Source organism: Lutjanus erythropterus, chromosome 6 (assembly GCF_056507025.1).
Source record: "Lutjanus erythropterus isolate fLutEry1 chromosome 6, fLutEry1.hap2, whole genome shotgun sequence".
Taxonomy (NCBI): Eukaryota; Metazoa; Chordata; class Actinopteri; order Lutjaniformes; family Lutjanidae; genus Lutjanus; species Lutjanus erythropterus.
This window is the reverse complement of record NC_139322.1, coordinates 38,990,225-39,011,521: the sequence shown is the minus strand read 5'-3', so window position 1 is coordinate 39,011,521 and position 21,297 is coordinate 38,990,225. Positions and strand designations below refer to the sequence as shown.

Sequence of the window (21,297 nt, the reverse complement as noted above, 5' to 3'; positions counted from 1 at the left end):
TTTGCTCCGTCTACACAAACTAGAAAAGGTCCTCAGGCCATGTCATGAAGTTAATACACAATTTCAAGGCATTTTTCCTGATTTACTCTCTGAATAGGATGGAATATTATAGCCTAGAAACCAGACCATCTGAAAGCTCATGTTTTAATTTGCTCTGGCAGACACATCCACCATCCCTGGATCCAGTCAGGCAAATCACAACTGTTAATTTAATATGGCGCTGGTTCTATATGATGATTGACAAAGGAGCATCACTGGTCTAAATAAAAAGTCACACATCACACACTTTGCTGTTTTGATTATTTGTAGGTCATTCGATCTTAAGAACTGGGACAGAACTGGTTTTTGAGGGGGTTTTGATTTTAACACCTCCATTATGCTGGAAAATATATTTTAAAAGATCAAACTCCTGGATATTAAACCTTGTAACAGGCTATCCTCTTAGTGATTAAATTTATTACTGAATGTAGATCAGACATCAGATTTTCCATGCGACAGAGTTGACGTCTTATGGAGGTGACAAAATGTTATATTTTTTTGCAACATTTTCAAAGGTAAATGTGTCCACACATACACACACACTCTTAAAGAATAAATTTCCACTATAAGTTGTTGAGTGTTGGTATTAATTATTTCTAAAGGTCGTTCAGCTCCCAAAACTAAGATCAAACTAACTATAATTAGGTGTGAGTTGCAGAGTTTTAGAGGTGTCTGCCCTCTCTCCAATATAATGGGATTAAATGGCATTCAGCTTGTGGTGCTCAAGACACCAAAAAACACATTTGAAAATTTTTAAACTATTGTCTCCTTCCAGAAATCATGACTCAGATACTTAAGATAATCCATAAACATAGTTGTGAGCAGTTTTACGTACGAAGTAGTTTCTTTTTGCAGTAGAAAATGGATTCTACCGCAGAAAAGAGACACTGATTTTATTTTTTTCAAATGTATGGTGCTTTGAGCACCATAAGTGCTATTGTAGTGCTATTTAGTCCCATTATATTGGAGAGAAGGCAGACATCTCTACAGCTGATATCTCCAAAACTCTGCAACTCACACCAAAAGAATCTAAATGAATAAGCAGCACTACAGGCCAGAGGACAAATATGTTTTTGTCAGGGTGAACTGTCCCTTTAAAAGAAAAAAAAACTTAAAAAAAAAACTGTTATACTAGAAAATAGACATTTAGCAGAGGTAAAGGTTATAAGAATGGAAACAATTCTAACTTGGGGGGTACAACTTTTCTTCGACAGACATAAGGATGTATGTTTACAGATGTAGTACATGTGTATGTATAAAAAATATTATATGTGTTGGTCTGACTTTTAATTCTTGCTCTCAGCTTTTGTTTGTGTTTTATATTAGTTGTCTTTTTCACTCTATTTTCTTTCTTCCTCCCTCGTTTGTTTTTGTGATTTATGAGACTTGGCAGCTGCGACACTGCAATTTCCCTTTGGGATTAATAAACTACTCCATCTTTCTGTCTATCTGTGTTTTGCTAAGATGCTCGTCTTTTGCCAAGGTTTGCTCATTATTTTTCTTGTCTTATGTGGAAAACCTTTGCCGAAATCTTGTTGCAGCATTTGTGCCTGTGGTTAGTTAAAATGACTCATGAACTATTACTGATTTGATTAGTTTTGTACAATTGTTGTGTGCCTTCTTGATCATTGAAAATATCTCTTTTTTAAGCTCTGCATTTTGCAGGATTAAGAAGAGTCGTAATTTGTTCTCATTCACACACAAACATATGCAGCAATGTATTCTGAAATGTGATCAGATTATTCACAGTACTGGTAACAGAGTGATTAGTTCACGTCTTTAAGCTGAGAAACAGGTCCACAGGTTTTCCCTCTCTGCTGTAAGTAGGTTAAGCCAAGAAACTAGCCGAGAGATCGTCAACACACAAATCTTCATGAATGTCCACAGACACACACACACACACACACACACACACACACACACACACACACACACACACACACACACACACACACACACAGAGGGCCAGGTCGGTCCCTTGTGTGTTTACCCTGCATTATACCAGAGGCCATCTGTGTCCCAGCAGCACCATATGGGTGAGCGAACTCCAACAGGCCACTGGACATAGTGATAGCTGCTCTGTAGGAGGAGGGCTGAAACGACATGCTTAACTCGGCAGCATGCTAATCCTCTGAGAGTTAGTGGCTGAGCCGTGTGTCAGCCAACATCTGCAGCAGGAGCAATCAGTCAGAGTGTCTTTACTGCTCATTCACAATCTGACAGCACCTAAGCACATACTGCAGTCTCAAGTGACCTGATAAGCTCATTTGTTTTTTTAATGAACTGGACTGCACTGTGTAGTGCTCATTAGCTGTACAGTTTTAGGACATTTTCTGCCATTCTGTTATTTCCTATTAGGGGTCAGATCCTTGTTGTCTTTGTTCTGATTAGTTTTACTTCTTCTTCTTTCTAATTTTTCTCTGCTTAAAAACTGACGAAACCTCAAAAAAAAATTGTCACCAGCCACCAAACTGTAACACAGCACAGTGGTGACTTAAAATTCTTACGCCATGGTCAAGTGGGGAAAGACTCAAAATTCTTATGCCACTTGACTACTACTTTTCTGATTTTAAAAATAACTTCTGGTGGCCTGGTAGCTCAGTTGGTAGAGATTTACCAAGGCTGTGATTGTGAGCAGCCGTGGGTTCGACTTCTGCCCACAGCCCTTTGCTGTATGCCCCTTTCTTGTCTCCAGCTGTCCTATAAATGAAATGCATAGAAGCATTTGAGGTTTGGGGTTTGTGATTTGGCTGATATATGGACAAAACAACTTGACCCATTTCATAGCTGACAGATGTCCCAAGCTGCCATTCAACCCCTTTTTAGCAGTGTCTTTAATTGTGATAAAGCTGATTCATTTTCACTGTTTGTTTACTGAGTGTACAGGCAATATACAACTATAATATTATTTGTATAAGTTTCTTTTAGACCAGTGAGTGCCCTGTTGTTTCTGTACCTTGAACATCTGTTTGACCTTCTGTCGGGGCAGGTTGACATTGAGTTTGTGCAGGAGCTGGAGGACCTCACTGATGCTTAAGCTGCCATCACCATTCTTATCAGCCTCAGTGAAGGTCTGCTTCAGCCACGTGCTGACACAGAGGGTTAAGGAAAGTCCGCATGAAGAGTCAGGGCATTTAGTATTGTTGTAGCTTTTAGTGACAAGTTTATACTCCTGGCAAAAAAGTGACAACATAAACGACAAACCCAGCCTGTCACGCTTAAAATGAAACGGAAACTCTCTACAGATTTTTTTTCTTTAAGTGAAGGATATTGGTCTCTGGTGCGCTGCCTCTTGGCCAGGCTGTCCTCATCACTGATGCCAGCCATTAGATATTTGAGGCCTGTGATCCAGGTCCTTGCCTCCTCTCCAGTGCCGGACACCAGGTCCAGGGACTCCATGTGCTCTCCATAGTACAGGCTGAAGCAGCAGTTGGGGTCGAAGCTGCCCTCTGCATAGCGCTGGAAGATCTCAGACTGCTTCCCCTCACACACCTCCCGGATAGAGTCGATGGAGACTGTTGGAACAAACAAGAACTCAGCAAGTCAGTGGTGGGATGGAGCAAAGTACATGTACATATATACTATTACTTAAATATAGTTTGGGGGTATTTTTTTGTTTTTGGATGGCTTACTGCTTTATTGCCCATTGGGGGAATTTGCTTTGCACATAGAGTGTTAAAGGATATAAAAAGGAACATCAACAACCATACAGGACACAAAATAAAACACGAATCATAGCCTAAGCATCATAAAAAGCATCCTTTTGGGAAATTGATAACCCATAACGGACAAAGTGTAAATTCAAGAAAATACCAAAATCAGGCAATCAGAGCTCGTAAAACAACTGAACGCTGCATGGAACAAAGGATGTGGTGCATCCTGGGCCTGCTATACATTCACCCTGGAGACAGAAAACATAAAACTATAGTACAATATAATAGTTTTTTAAAACACAGCTTTTATGTGACAGTTATTCGTTACGTTGCAGCTTCATTTTTAATTTAGGCTAGCAAACATTTTTTCAGGTTATAAAATATGATGCATGTCACAGATTAAATTGCATCTACAGCAGAAAAATGCTGGTTGCACAATAATGCTTCATTAATAATATGATAATACAACTGTCAGGGGTCATTCTGACATTTATGTACTTTGAATGCAGAACGTTTAGTTTTAATACAGTACTTTAAAATGCTGCTATTGCTACTTTTACTTATGTAAAATATTTCTCCCATTGGTGGAGTAAGTAGACCTCGAGGTATGGAACCTTGTGGATCTTTAGAGGGAGACAGCAGGTCAACAGTATATCACAAATACAAGTGGTATGAATCATCTGAAAGCTGGAACCTTAAGATTCATTTGAAATGCAGCTCAGCGCTGTGACAATTTTTTCCATAAAACTGTCATAAGTATTTAGTTTTCTTTAGGCCCCTATTCACATTTTGAATGTTCATAATGCATATAACTGTGTTTTCCCTGGATTTGAGACAGGGCAGACAAAAAGTGAGAGAAAGAATAAAAGGACACAGAAACAGATACTGAAATATAGTCATAGGAGTGCCCTATTTATCAGATGTAGTAATATAATTCAAAATTGATTTGGGGTCACTGGGTCACATGACTTAAAAGCTATTGAAAAAACAGCAATTATCTTCTATTCAGATATTTATGTAAAATAATAATTACACTATCAGAATAGATGTGTTACATTAGAGCAATTTAGTATAATTTTGTTAATCATAATTTTCACAATGTCAGTACAAAGGTATGAAAATAACATTGTTTTTTTGTCACTCAAACAATATTTTATTGACAGCCCCTCAGTGAATTGAGAAGTTTCTGCAGCACTTGTTGCATCAGATCAGGTCGAGTTGGGATGAACAGGAGGCTTACTGTGAGATTGCTGTCATTTTTTAATGGACAGATTGTAGGATACAAGTACATCACTTTGAACAGCTTCTGATATGTTAGGGGAAATATCCACGCTGTGCATTTGTGCTTTCATACATCCCTTCTTGCAAAAAGTGTCTGTGAGGAAAACAAATGTGAATTTGTAATGCAAGCTAGAATAGCTTAAGTTATAGAAGGAAATATAACAGAATATTGATCCTCAATTTCCTTGATCTTGCAAAAGTTATGAATGTGTCATTTCCACATTACCTCCACACTCAAGTGCCACACCCACATGTAATGTACACATGCTTGGTACTGTATAAACACACCAAAGCTCTTGCTGATAAAAGTATATGAAAGCCATCCCCATGTTCTATCATGTCCCACAAGTTGCTACAGCAGATTTTAGGTTGATATCATTCGTCATTCAGATTTTGACCAGAAATGGTCAAAAATACATGGCAATAAGACACAAAGACCTTGAAGAACACCAGAGAAAAATTCAGGCTGTGTTCTGGCATCAAAAACAGGCATTTGGAGATTTCTGTAAGAATTGAGTTTTTCACAAATTGGATGGTGAGCACTTCTGTGCTGGGCATTGCTCAGAGACCTCATTATTGATAATATACATAGGAAAACCCTCCATCCTCTGGATGCTTCAGTTCTCTCGTTTGTGGTTGTGGGATTTCATGAGGCTGTGATTATCCTAGAGGTCACAATAGGTCATTTTATAGAGTGAGGTCAGGTTTAAAAAAATGGTCTCACTACAATGAAATTGCTACTACTGGGACTAATGCAGCATTCAAGAGGTGGGAAAACCCCTAATTCCAACATTGTCTGGAATACAGCATTACATCATGACACATGCGCAACGATTAGTCAACTTAGTCAACAAAAATCAATGATGAAATTAGTTGCCAATGAATTTAATTGCTGACAATTCATCGGTTACAACACTATGGAGCTGAACTAACTAATTTGTCTGGAGCTGATGGAAGTAGAGAGTGTGCCATCTTCCTGTTCCTTCCCATCTCTGCTGAGAGATGCACATGCACAATAGCGATCACAAAGCAACAGGTAAACAAACCTTAGCAAAATGGCTAAATTCTGGGAGTATTTCACCCTCAGTGCAGCAAAGAAAATGATTACCTGCAAGATTTGTAAGGTGAACCTTGATTATCATGGGAGCAGGTTAGTAATGCATGAACATTTGAAGATGTTGGATATGTGGAAGATGTGGACTCAGACTCGCCTCTGTATGACAGCTTGTTAGCTAGCCAACTCTCGTCTATACCTGCATGTAGGATTCCAAAATCTAAAAATAACTAAAAATATGGCTTGAATGTCAGTGTTTCTCAGACATTATTTTTTTTGTGACAACCCAACACAAACAAATTGATTTTGTATCTTTTGTTGCTATGCTCCTCTCTCTTAGTCGTGGCTAGAGGGGAACCCTTGATTTGCAAAACACTCGTACGATTTGTACTGATCACTCTCTTGATCTTTTGCAGGTCTGGTGTTCCCTTCTAGACATGACCCTCTGTGTGTCTGTCTCTCACAAACTCGGGAGAAAAAATTCAAAATGTTAGTTGTATTTTTTGGGTGGCCAGTCAATTAATCATTTAAATAATCAATTACTAACAGACTATCAAAATGGTTGTTAGTTGCAACCCTAGAATACAACTGGGCTCATTAAATTCTCTCAGCTTTCCAGTTATTGTTGTTAAAGAGTTTAAAAAGAGGTTAAAAACAATAAAGCAAAACTTTATTAAACCCAACTCATCCTTTGGCAGTTTTTAGTATTCTACTAAAAAAAAAAAACACAGTTTCCACCTCTGGCAAAATAGTGAATTAATTGTTGTGGGCATAGGGAGAGTTTAATGAGAATATTCTTCCATCTGATTTCAGGTTTTCTGATCCAGAGGATTAAAATACTCAACTCAATGAGCAGAGCCCAGAGAGCTCTGTTTATTGAGATGTAACATTTATGAGATGGTAATGACATTGTACCGGAAGATACTGCCTTGAGTCATTCATTAGTTTTCCCCATGACAGAAAGCACATGAGATATACTTCAGCTTCCTGTTCAGAACCAGATTCATTTCCCAAAAAACATCCACAACCATAATGTTTTTCTCGCAGTCATACATTATACTACATGGATGAAACATTATTTACATGCACACTCATTCATAATGCAGTGGTACAGCTGTACCGATACACACACTCTCCCCCTGGCTGTACAGTATAGAAACTGTGGTTTTGATGCAGTTGTGTGTGTATATATACTCCTGGATGTCAAAGATGCCATCAACATGACACTCACCATGCTGCTGCTGTGTTGTGTGTACTCCCATGTGGCTGTCAAACCCTGCATCTGGAGATGTTTTACAGGTGCATGTGCTTTTTCTGACTGCAGCACTTTTATAAATTATGCACAAGTATACACCAGGTATCTGGCAGATAAAGATAACCGCCACTACTACTGTCTGGAATATTTGATGAGTTGCTCGCAGCGGTGCAGGAGGATGATGATGCCAGCTGACTGATTCCTGTTGATGTTTCTTTTTTTATTTTTCCTCATTTTGACCATTTGACCTTTGCTGTCAAAGTTTTCACAATATGAACTCAGCACATCAATGCTAATATTCTGATGTTCAGCAGGCATTTCATTCATCAACTATCATGTTCCCCATGTTAGTTTAGCATGTTAGTAATGCCAGCTAACACGCTGTTTAGTGCCTAACAAGTAATAATTGTGATTTATTTGAATGTTTTTCAATTTTGGGGTGAACTGTCCCTTTAACTGTTACTGCCGCACAAAAATACTGAATGTGTAGACAAGTTCACTGAGACACGTTTCTTATTGGACTTCTGAATATCCTTTCACGCTACAGTAAATGTTTGGCTAGCATGTAGACACTGATCATAACATAGCTCGACCAATCCATTCTGACTGCGACAAGTACAGTCATATATTTTTTTCCAAGACATTCAGAGATATAACAGATTTAATGAAATAAATGCTCTGACTAACTCTCAGTCATCCAGGTCATGGTTGTCCAACAAAGGCTGAATCAAGGGCAACTGGACTTGAGTTGTAGATCACAGAGTCACTGTTTTCCCTTAAGACTTTTTTTTCCTCCAAAAATTGGCCACAGTAAACTTAAAATATTAAAACTTTAACCATCATTCACTTTTGTGAATTTAATAAATGATATTTTACATACAACTTTTTGGGGTTTCTAAAACTCTAAGATTTATTTTTTTTTCCAAAGAAGAAAAGTTAATTATCTCCACAAGAGATAGTAATAAACTTTTTCAAAGCTTCAGAATTTGAGTTGGGCTCAAAACTCAAAATGTATTGAAGTAAGTTGCCTTCAAAGTTTGAGTTTTCTCTTTTTTTTCCTTTTTACAGTGTAGACTCCCAACAGTGATAAATGAAAATTAAAACATTTAAAAAGTCATTATTTGTTTCCAAATAGTTTTTCTGCCAAAGCCACAGGGAGCCATTGGAGAGCAGCTAAAGAGCTGCATGCTGCAGACCCAGACTTTAAGGTATCGATTTAAACAATCCAGGACCAAGAAGTATTAAAACTTCTCCAGTCAAATGATACCTGCAATCAGTCTTTTTGGTACCCAGACCTATTGGTTTGCTTGCAGTCAATCATCATACATGTTCTTCAAAGATCCACCTTTGAAAAAAACGTATCAAATGAAGCACTCCAGTGATATTAGTGTCACTTTAAGGGTATTGGTATTAGTACTGATATCGTAATTTTAAATAATACCCAGCCCTACTTCTCATTGACTGATGGGCATTTCCAGGTATTTAACTTCTGTGGGGTTGTTATCAAAATGACTGGTTTGTTAGGACACCTGGGTTGGAGTTACCCAAGGCTGAAAATAGAGAAGCCGTTCCTCAACAGGGGAGGACGTCTACAAGCACAATTATCCCCCCGCTTATAATGCCATCCATTCATCCAAATCCCAGGAGGCTCAACAACCATTCACACTCTGTCTCATGCAGATAACTCCACTTGGCCTCAGGTGACTCCAACCACTCTAACAAGTGTTGTCACAACAGCCGGGAGCACTAACGAATCTATCAATGGCTTTGATGGCTACCACTCAGAGGTTAAATACCTGGGACACTCCACCAGTCAGAACTGAAGAAGTTCATTAGAGGAGATACAAAATGTTTCCAAGGATCTACAAACAAGTCCAGTTGCCTTTAAATCAACCTGACTCTTATGTTTTCTTTGACAAGTAAAGGGAGACAGAATTAGATTAAGACATAGGGTAACACTTTTTGCATGGAGTTGATTCAGGTGCAACTTCTTCTGATTTGTACTATTTTTCAATCTATTTATTTATAATAGTATTTCCTATGTTTGTGTGCTAATGTATCACAAACATTCTTTCAGACCAGACACACTCATAGTTTGAGCAGGGTCGGGCACCGAAATCTCATACAACTAGTGCCTACTGGACCGAATCACAACAAAGATTACGCTGTCTCATTTCAGTGCCACATGCCCGAGCTTGCAGATTGAAATAGTTGTCCTCTGATGCTGACATTACAGGCGCAAGACACAGACTCAAGTGCCTGTTTAACTTTACAGCAGCGCTCTCTACATGGCTCTGGCAGCAGGTAGCCTTCCGCTGACAAACAGCTAACTTAGACACGGTTAAAATGCCAAGCTAAATGGTGCCAGTGTATCTGTATTTCACTCAAAACAATTCCAACACTGGACAGGATATCCAAGAAATGTTTAAATTAATTGTGTGTAAATGTGAGAAGCACCTGGCGACTGCACAAGTACCTTTTTAAAAGTACTGTTTTTATCGCTGGTATTGTAAAAAGACCCAAACGATAAAAGCTAAATTCCTGTCCGGAGATAAGATAGGATGTTTTCCTATATGCAGTCAGAAAACAAATTTCTGTAATACCAAAAATCCTTTATGTCTCATCTTAAAATGAGATAAACGATTTCAGACTTAGGACGTGTCTGTAATGAGGCCCCAGGTTGCCATTTTTTTCCTGCTTGAAAACACCGCCCCAACTTGTCATGTGGCGCTCACTGCTACATCACGCGTTTCATTGCTCTGATTGGTTGTAGGTCATGTTAGTTTGCACCCATTGATAGTGCCCTTTAGAAATTGAAAATGAACTCTTACACTAATTCAGATTTGTGTATTGGTCAAATGTGAATTACTCTGTCAATGCCAGGCTGTACATTTCTGGCCAGGAAGAATAAATCTGCTGCCAGAAAAACAGGACACACGGTCAGTGTGTGAGCAGATCTGAAGCCTGCAGTGTTTCCTGTCTGTGTGTCTTGTCTGTCTGTCACAGCGGGAGCTCTGCGATAGCATGCCACACAGAGTGCCGGGGAAAGTGCTGCCAGAAAAGGCTACACTGGCTACAGACGACTGTTTCCTTCTCCTGTAACTGAGACCCGTCAAGTACCAAATGAGGGATGCAGGAACACACACGCATAAGGTGAGGCCGTGTGACTAAAAGCAGGGAACATACATTCATCTAATGAATAGAGGGCATGACTCTGTCACTCCTGACCTACTAGCAACAGGTGTAAAGAGAGGAGAAGACGACATGTCATTTCTACTTGAATTTCTGGAAATGTGTGTGTGGATTAAGAGAAATGAAGTCATGCTCTGTGTGCACTGCCCCCACTCTGACGTGTGAAAGTGGCTTATAGAAAATTCTGTGATTTGGTTTTCAAAGTCTTTATAAAAAAAGACCCCTGCAAAAACAAAAAACAACAAAGCTCCGAGTGTTCTGATCTGCCAATAAAGCGTGTGTGTGTCACTTCCATTTAGTGGCACGTGTGTGTAAGACACTGTTTGGGCAGATTAAAGCTGATGAATAATTAAGTCGACTTAAGAAGCTTATTAATCCAGGGCTACAGAGGAGGGAGAGCAACAGGAAACTGAGCCCCTAAGCCCCCATGAGACGCCCTGCCATACTGGGAGCTGCTGCTAAGAAGTCTCTTTGCCTTCTTTTATTCTTAAACACCGCAGGAAATTCTTTTGTTTGCTTGTTGTAGATACTGCGTGGGGACAATAAATTTCCAAATGTTCTAAATGACAAAAACACTTCAGACCTGAGGGACTTATAGGAGCATGAATTAAATCTAGCAGAACCAAAAGCCTGTCAAACATAAACAGACAAACAGGCCAGCTGGGAGACAGACACTTGATCATCATGGTGGGAGAAGTATGCCCAGAAAGACAGTGGCTGTTGAGCTCAACGTACTAGAACTGCAACTAACAATTATTTTCACTGTTGATTCATCTGTTGATTATTTTCTCAATTAATCAATTAGTTGTCTGGTCTATAAAATGTTAGAAAATGATGAAAAATGTTATGACATCCTCAAATGCCTTATTTTATCCACAACCCAAAGATATTTTGTTTACTGTCACATTAATTTAATAATCAACTAATAACTGATAGATAAATAAATATAAAAACAAAAAACAATTAATTATTGCAGCTCTACAATGTCATGAGACAATGCACAAAGTGTTTGTGTGGGACAATCCTGTACTGCCTGTTAAGCAGTGTTCTGGTCCTGCTCTGTTTTAAACAGTGCCTTCCTTCATTATGAGTATATGGAGTACCTCAGGGCTCTGTTCTGAGCCCTTTACTATTCTCTCTAGCGTGTCACCTCTCATAATTATACGCAGTTATGTAATGAAGTTCCACTGCTACACTGACGACACTCAGCTGTATGTGCCTTTAAAAGCAGACGATCATTCTTAAATTGAAAATTTAGAGGCCTGCTTGACAGCGGTTCACTTAATTCTCTGCTCCTAAATTCTGATAAAACTGGAATGCAAGTTTCATTTGTGATTTAGGGTTTTATATTGTAAATAAATTTGGACTTGCCTACTTCAGTTAACAGTAGGGGTGTAAGAAAATATCAACACATATGAGTATTGCAATATTATGTTTTATGATGTATCAACTCTCCAAAAAAAGGATTAGGATTTCATAATACATGCAAAGATCTGTAGCATTGGTTTATTTTGTGCTGCGTTTACATTATCACTATACACTGAATCATAACCCCTGTATAGTGGTATGCATCATATCACCATATTCTTGCCAGTACACAACCCTAGTAAACAGTAGCTGGCGCAGTCACTCAGTATCTGTTTAAGGCTGTGGTGCTGTCTCTGTCAAATTGAATTGTAAAGGTTCACTAGGTTGAGCCTCTTGGAAGGCTGATATATGGAGATTCAGAGAGTAAATATGCTTATGTGATGCCTGGTAACATTCAATGAGCCCTTGCCTGTCACATTAAATATGGCACAAATGGCTTTCCATAACTTTGCATCATGAATACATTGAGCTACAGGAGCATGACAGATTTGAAATTCTGTTCTGTTGCGACTGTAAGAAGGAAGGAGACACTCACTCTTGGCCTTTTCATTCTTGCGCGAGGGCCTCCAGCGGATGCAGGACTTGTGTTCGTCCAGATAGAAGAAGCGCACCAGTCCCTTGGAGCCACCGCGGAGCTTCACCATCTGGGTCCCCATCTGCATGGAGCTCATACATTTTTCCACTGGAGGCAAGAAAACAAGCCAGACAGAAGAAAAAAAAATTGGAAAGTTGTCAGAAGGGAAACAGAGTGTGCACTTCAACTGAAAAAGTGTGTGACAGACAAAAATGTGCATCAAGCACGTGTGTGTGTGCATTTCTACAAAATTCCATCTGGGCTCTCATGCAAAACAATGTTATTTACTGATACACTCACATGAACACACTGCAATGCAAAGCAAAAGCATTGGATATGCCTGTCACTGCTGACAGGGGTTTGCTAGTCTCGTGGGAGGAAGAGAAAGGGTGGGAAGATAGACGACAGCGAGAAGCAATTTCTCCACAAAAAGCCCTTTAACAAGATCTCTACTTCACACTGTACACTATGACACAACAAGAGGAAAAATCAATAAAACCAAGAGCTCTTTCTAGTTGTGAGGATTCATATTGGGGTCTGAATATAACAGAAACCAGTCCATACTTTGTAGGAATTAAATGACACCCAGTGAGAATGACTCTAATGAGGCGTGCCAAAGGTGGCACTGAGAAAAACAGCCAAGTCTCCACTGTACAGTGTGTGCTATCATTTTGGGAGAGAATTTGACAGCTTCTCCACAGGAAGCTAATGGTGCAGTAATCCGGCCTGGCCTGGCTGATGTGGAGCCACATGCCCCTGGGCTGCGGATACGCCCTATGTGGCCATATTATCAATTTTCAAGTGTCTGTCACATCCTATCAAACAATTTCACTGCAACCGGCAGGAAATTGTCTGCCAACCTTCAAACTAGTTGTTTGAAGGTTAGCAGACCACTGCCAAACATGATATTTAACATGTCTGCTGCATAAGTGCACGAATGGTTCTGGCAAAATCAATTCAAAATCAAGTATCAGCTTATATGAGTTGTTTGTCACACGGTCAGAGAAAGTGAAAGTGTGTGTTCTCCTATAGTTCAGTTATAGAATCAGTATCTTGCTGTCTGGCGCCACTTGCCCTGCATGCTATGTGCTCCTTCACCCTGTGAATCAAGGGTTTATGTTGAGCAAACCAGATTGTTGGAACAGTATAAAGACAAACTAAGATTGTTTGAATGAAGCTGATGATAATGTTGTTAAAGTTAGTTTTTCAAAAGGAGTCTGGTGAGGGTAATAAAACAGTTGTTTCTGGTTAAACAAACCTTACTCTTTTTTTTTTTTTTTAAAAAGTCTCTCACTGTACTAATCCTTTCCATTAGGTTGTCAGACACTTACAATAATAATCAGTCACCTGCCCTGTGCGTTCCGCTGTGTGCTGGTTTACAGTGGCTGACAGCATCGTCACTACTGTCATACAGTTAGTTTTATGGTTTGTGGTGATTTAGAGACTTCATAAAGTTTACAGCCTGTCCTGTTGTTGCATTGCTCTGTGTACAATGACGCAGCTGAAAAACAAGAGCTGAAGTTAGTTTATCAAAAACTCATTTCACCTTCTCTCATCAGTTGACCACCAGCACACATTGTCAACAGGATTTTTTAAGTGCACCAGCTAACATAAAAAAATAGTTCTGACTCCTGTTATTTATATTTCTTCTTTAAAATGACTCAAACGTATCAACACCAAAAATGGGTGCATGTTAAAGCATGTTTGATGAAGCTAATTAGCGGCAACATTATTTTTTTTGAAGACCGCTTCAAAGAAATGACTTTGAACCTGGATCACATTTTGGCCCATTTGATCCGAATGGAACGTGCAGCCAAAATATCTGCTGTGTAAATAAGTAAGTAACGCAAACCAGCAGTGATGGATTGCTCTAATTGAGCATTGATTTGGCCTGGCTGTGGTCTCAGTGCAGAGAGCCCACCCCAGGGTATTGTTAATGTAGTTCAGTCCTGTTCTGCTAACCTCTGCTGATGTTGTCCTGAGCAGGAATTCAATAGCAAAGTGCCCAAATCCACTTCCAGCATAATGTTAGGCTAACAGTATATGACAACATACAGCTGGTTTACACTGCTCTCTATGTGTAGCCTTCTGCAGATTCAAGCAGTTCTTTTTGCCATAACAGGCTAATCAGAGCATCTTTGAAATCTTGGTAGAGACAAACACTGTGTAAAAGGCATCACTACAAAACGACTATTCACACAGTGTAAAAAGTTTAAACTGCCAGGCAAGGCAATTCAAACTGCTTAGCATTATGTGTTAAAACAAATACAAAATACACCCTACAGCATTTTAAAATAAGATACAAACTGAGAAAAATAAATACTAAAGAGGTAAAGATGCAATTGCAGTTTACATAATGATCAGTACTCAAGGTTCACTCAAAAGCAATAAAGACAAAGAAAGTCTTGTGTACAGTATATCTTCTCATGGCTGTTCTAGCTCTGTGATGCATAATAACTAATATCTACATCTCCATCGTTTGAACTCTGGGTGGGAATGGTTAGCACACAGCTACCAGATGAGCTGAAGGGTTCATAAGACAAGATGCATGCTGGTCCTAAACCACCAAGAGATTCATAGACAAGCAGTAGTACCTTAAACTCTTTCTCTGAAAGATACTTAAAACTTGCTGTCATGTGTTCAGTTTTTTGTCTTTTTTTGTTTGAAAATGTACCTTCTTAGCGTTATAAAAATATATACTGATTGAGCCACTTCCAGACTGTGTCAGAGGGGCTTTTCACACTGCATTCTTATCCCAGGGCTACACACACGCATCGTTAACCCAGGGTAAACCTAAGCCCAGGGCTACACAACTCACACTGTTCTTCTACTAACTGTGGGCTAAATATCTGTCAGAACATATTCTTTAACAACGCATGACCACTCCTAAACAGCCTTTAGCCTCGTTTCACACTGGCACCGTTTAGCCATGTCTTCAGTCAATTTTCAGGGGGTAACCCTGCAAACTCAGGCCTAACCCTGCTCTTGAGAAAAGCCAGCAAGACAGAGGCTAAAGTCCAGGTTAGTCCACTGTGGAATGTATCAGGATCGAAGAATGCTTTTAGCCCTCGGCTAAGGGCAGTGTGGAAAACCCTTGAGAAGGCAACCAAATTTCTCAGCCAGTCTAGTATTTTTGTCATGCATTTTCCAAACAGTACAACATACTAACCAGTAACGCATGTTAACTTTTAACCTTTTATTACCCACTCGCAGGATGCTACCACTATGCAGAACTTTCAAAGACTGCAGGACATTACCAAACTGTAGGACTGTGACAAGTTTCACTGATATGAAACAGTTACGACTGACATTTAGTCCCATTATACTGGAGAGAAGGCAGACATATCTACAGCTGACATCTCCAAAACTCTGCAACTTACATCAAAATAATTTAGATGGATAAATAGCACTACAGGCAAGACAAAAAACTATTTATTTTCTCCCTATAACATCAAATATTGATTTGTTATTCAGTGTCACTATAATGCTTCACTTTATATTTTTGTCAAGCTGTAGACAAATTTTCACTCTTGATTACAAAGGTGGATAATGCAGCAGATAAACTTAATTTAAAGCACATTGAGTTGCATGCCCTTTCTGTCAGAAAGGTGTCTTTCATTTTTACGTTTATGCTCCCAAACGCAGCGTATGGGTGTTTTTTTTTTTTTATGAATAAAATTACTGTCAGGTAAATTAAAAAGTTTTTTTTTAATTATTCTGTAAATTTATTTCAGATTCTATAAAATAATAGATTTGAATTTAATATAATTTTACATAAACATTTATTCTAAGCCCTCGGCCCTCCATTCAAATTAATATTTGGTCCTTCATAGAAAAGAATTTGGCCAGCTCTGCCTTAAAATACGTTGTTACTCTATCTTCAAAAGCAGTCTGGCAGTCCAACAAAATGTTGCATCCAAATTCATCACAAGCATCTAAAACTCAAAATCAGTGCGTTAATTAGTTCAATTTAGGCAGACCGCCAAAAATGTGGGTGGATGTTGTTGAAGGATTAAAACCCAAATATGAAGTAAACTTTTTAGTTTGACCAAAAGACCAATCGAAGTTGCCATTAGTTTTTAATCCCAGTTATCTTATTGCCATGTGTCAGTTATTTTGAGAAATGATGCTTCTGTGGTGTATGACTTATTTTTTAGACAGAATATCTAAGATAAATATTTGATCACCATCAGATTCATATCAGTATTCCACCGGCACATGAATTTGCTGCCAATGCATAGTGGCTGAACTACTGAGGAAGGAAAAGTACAATGCGGTGGAGCAGAGCTGCCGTGACCTTTGACTCTCCTGTTCCCCTACCCAGCAGACACAGAAAGAACAATCATCCTGTTTGGAAGAATCAATACTGCAGCCACCACTGTACCCACAGGCCAACTCTTCATCACAGGGTGCCTATTGATCTCACAGTACGCTTTGTGAACCAAACCATTTCTGTTGAGTTTGCCTAATGCAGGGGTTTTCAAAGCCGGAGGCTGTTGCCATCCCCTTAGACAAAATAAGGTTTGTTCACATACCCACATCAGTAGTAGTCTCCGATAATCAGTCTCTGATACTGCATCGGCTGGTGTCAGTATCAGCAAGTACACATCTATGTACTGATCCATTTCATGTTTAGCTGCTTATCTTAAGACAAATGAATAAACAACATTTTGTAGAACATGTCATATTCCACATCAAAAAAGAAGTTGAAAAGTCTACAACTGCAACAAATAATGTAGTTACAGATACTGAAAGAACAGTTTCCCAGATCTCGTCTAAAGTCAAAGACCTTCAAATAAAATGTGAAGACCTTGACAGCAGATAAAGAAGAAATTATGTAAGACTGGTGGGCATTGTGAAGGGACTCAAGGGCACAGCACCAAATGAGTTCATCTCCAGTCTAATACAAGAACTGTTTGGCTTGGATGAAACAGCTCCAAAACAGGTAGGGGCTCGCATAACGAAGGATCTGATTGAGAACAAGAGTGACTGTATGGACATTTGTAGTCAGCTATTGAGAATATGACATTCAGGCCTATTAAAGACAGAGTGGTGAGGGTGCAGGACAACATACAGATTTCCCTTAGCCTGTGTAGAGAGGCGGCTCCTTTGAAGAAAGTGTCCAAGGCAGGTTACACACCTCAAAGGAGCCACAGCTTCATACAGCTACAGCCTGCAGTTAACCACATTCGCAACTCTCAAGGAGATGGTCACAATAGAGGTTGTCAGTGCTCTGGGAGCCATCAAGCATGAAGAGAAGCCGGGAATCCTGAGGCTTTTTGAGAGAGATCAGCAATACAAAGAATATGAGACTGCGGAGGCCCTTTGGCGTCCACTGGAGAAAAAACTGAACTGCCGTTCTATATCAAACTCATGTTATCAGCACAGCAAATAAAGTAACTGAGGCAGCGGTCTTCGGGGGAGAAGTGGCAGAAATGTAAATGTACTAAAAATCTATTAAAAAGAGCTGTTCAACTAGGGTTCATTTTTTGTTTTTTACATGTGGGCTAACTATCTAATGTAGACATTACTGAACTTTAATCACAACTCTGATCTAACTCAATGACGAGATGTCAATGTGAGGTGTTAATGTGACAGGTCCCCACAAATGGTGTAACACCTGTTAAACTAAAGACTAAAGACTAAAGACTAAAACATAATTTAAATCCTACAGCTCTGTGTTATTAGATATGATTGCTTCTTTAAAATTAATCCTTAATATTTTATGGTCATTTCAAATTCAGAAAAACTGAAATTTAAAAATGTTTTCTTCATTTTTCATGATCTCTCAAGGCTCACGTTCAAACCCTCATGGCCCTCCAGTAGACTGCAGCCCACACTGATCTAATAGGTCTTGGGGAGAATATAGAAAATATGATGATTTGTCAATAGATTTTTGCTTATTTTGTTTTTGTTTTCTTATTTTTGAATTGTTAGGTACTTACTGAATTGTTTTATGTTCACGGGGGCAGCAGTGGCTCAGGAGGCAGAGTGGGTTATCCACTAATGTTCCATCAGTGTGTGAACATGTGTGTGATTGTGCTGTATAAATGCAAGTCCATTTACCCTACATGTGACCGTTACTGATGAGATGCAATGTTCTGCAATTAATATTGATGCACCAAATCCAAAATGTCATTCATAACTGTAAATTGGTTATGCATTATAAAATCTGTACATGAGCCATTACACAAAACACACCCGAACAAACCAATTATCAATGCTACTTGTGATTGGTTTTCAGTGTAGTGTGGAAGAACAAAGGAACATATTATCCATAACCAATTGACCCTAAATGATTTTGCAGCTTGGACTTAAATGCAACATGGCTGTGGAGCAGCTTTTTATTGATTTCAGGGGAAGAGTTATTTCTGGAGCTGCTGGCTGATTGCAGTGCCAGTGGCTGTAACAGAGCTAAGGATCTGCGCTCCTTCAGCCAGAGAAAAGGGGGAGGGGGGAGTAATCCATGAAATGAGCTGCTGTCAAAGTTTGCTTGGAATGAGAGCTTCCTGACTCTGCAGGCTCCCAGGTCAGGATGGCACACGGCTGAAAACATTCCTCCTGACACCGACCTAAGTGGCTCATCCTCCACCTCCTCCTGTCAAGGATGAGCTGCACGCTCTCTATAATAGCCATCACAGCCTCTTGGCCGACATTTACATCTGCTGATACTGCTGCCTGCCGCTGTCACCCCACCATGTGTGTTTGCTTTACTGACATTGAAAAGGAAACCATTGGGATATCCCATTCTCTATATTAAATGGAGATAAGTTGAAATGCACACAGCAGTGCAGTTACAGGTCCTGTTTTACTCTGTTGTCACGTTACACGCACACATTTGATTTCACTGGTGCAGTGAGAGGCTAAATCTAATCAAACTGCAACTAAAGAGACTCGTTTCAATGCAGAGCACCCTCTGCTTTGTGCCTGCCTTGAACAGGATTTACTCACGGATGAGGGGGCAGGGAAGGAGGCCACGTTCTGCTCGCACTCCCCTGCCAGTCAGCTAAAAGGAGAATGTATTTGCTCTTGTGATGTAGCTGGCTATGTGTGGGAAACCCCTTGGGAAGTCAACTAAATCTTTGAAATGCCTCCCTACTGTATTTTACTGAAGAGTATTCACATAAAAGTAGCATGGTTTGGGGGTTTAACCCAAGGGTAAGGTGTTAAAAAAAAAAAAAAAAAAAAAAGCTGTCAACAAGAATGTCCAATGTGTACTTCAGCAGTCAAACATTGTAGTTAACCACTACATGGCAATCAATCAAGCAGTAAAATCAAAAAGAATATTTCAAAGATGGATTTAAATAAATTACGACTGTGACATCATACTTAAATTATCAAACGCACACGCAAGCCATAAAATAACTCAAACAGATTCTATATACAAAGCTAAAAGCACAGAGTGGCACCCATTTAGCAGCAAGTGGGTGAAGAAATGCATTTGACCCATTTCTGCCCTTTGGAAAGGTTAGTCATAGCCTATGGAAGGCTGATTAAGCTTGGATAATAAAGGCTGTTGTAATCAATTAAACAACAGTTGAATGGTTTGGGACTGTGTATTCACAGTTGTGCTGAGGCTCCAGGAGGTGGTGCTCTCTTCCTGTATTGTCTACAAGGCAATTAAAAGGTACATTAAACTTAATTTATAATTGTTTGTCTGTCACATCTACATGTGGGTATAAATATGAATTAGAGACTATTAAATTAGATGCAATTAAAATATAAAAGACTGCAGAAACAACACAGTCACATTCTGTGCCGTAGGTTGTTATGGCAATGCACAAATGGTACATAATGTGAAAAGCAACAAAAGATGATCATAAACCAGACTACAGAGCAACTTCACCAATCTCAACCCAACTATATACGAAATATAATAGACCAAATATATGAAATGTACAAAACCATGAATGACAAAACAAGTTCTGTGTCGTGTATTGTGTTTGCAGCAGAGAGAAAAAGAGACCAGTTTGTTTAAAAATGTCAAAAAAGCTTTTGAACCAAAACTGAAAGACATCTGTAGGTGACAAAAGTGCAATATATCACTGACATTTGCCTTTACCCACTTAGTCATTATATCCACATTACTGACAGTTAATATTTACCAATGTTGCAACATGTTGGGATGACTATTGTTGGTTTCACAAAATATTAAGTCTGGATATATAAAAAAAAAAAAAAAAAAAAGTGATATTTGATTTTTTCTAAACCAGCCAGCTCTATTATAAAACTAAATTCTTGCACTAAAGAGAAATTATAGTATGTTATTTTAGGGAAAATTTGTATATAGAGATATATATCCTTTATAAAATAGCTCAAAAATACAGATATTATTTGTATTATAATATTTTATATAGAATTTATATTATTTATACCACCCAGCCCAAAGAGGTGTGCCGGAAAACCACATTGTGACGCCCAGAGACAGAGATTATTGTTGTTTTTTTTTGACCACCACGTCTTTCAATAGCTTCCAGAAGGTGTAATGTAATCTTTTTTTTTCTTAAAATAGATTCACTATTGAAAAAAGTATCATTCAGGAACAGTTATTGGAGCCAAGGTATTGATACCAGTGTGGGTATGAAAAATTTTTGAACAATACCCAGAGATCATGTTGGTCATTGAAGGTGATGTCCCACCTACTGCACTAAAACCTTTTATTAGATCAGTTGATCAGTATTTTTTAGTCATACCATGCTAAATAAATGGGAAAACTAAGTACTTTTGAGGTCAACAGAAAATGAAAATCGAACCTCATTTGAACACTCTCTCAGCATGTAGTTAAAATGGAAAGGAGTGAGGTCAAAAAGAGATATTGGACGGGATGCCCCAGGAAAAAAATTAAAAGCGAAAGATGCTTACAGACACTTTTTTGGCGAAC

The 21,297-nt window shown here is 38.9% G+C and overlaps 1 protein-coding gene across 3 annotated transcripts in view; it reads right to left on the bottom strand.

Moving 5' to 3' along the window:
- The window catches only part of plch2a (phospholipase C, eta 2a), a 242,523-nt gene that overhangs the window by 49,617 nt on the left and 171,609 nt on the right, over nucleotides 1-21,297 (bottom strand). For all 3 annotated transcript variants that reach the window (XM_084721859.1, XM_084721858.1, XM_084721857.1), the window contains exons 2-4: nucleotides 12,378-12,524; nucleotides 3,311-3,554; nucleotides 2,996-3,125 (exon numbers count right to left, since the gene is read on the bottom strand). In XM_084721859.1, coding sequence (XP_084577985.1) covers nucleotides 2,996-3,125; nucleotides 3,311-3,554; nucleotides 12,378-12,524 — 521 coding nt within the window. The remainder of the gene's footprint in view (nucleotides 1-2,995; nucleotides 3,126-3,310; nucleotides 3,555-12,377; nucleotides 12,525-21,297) is intronic.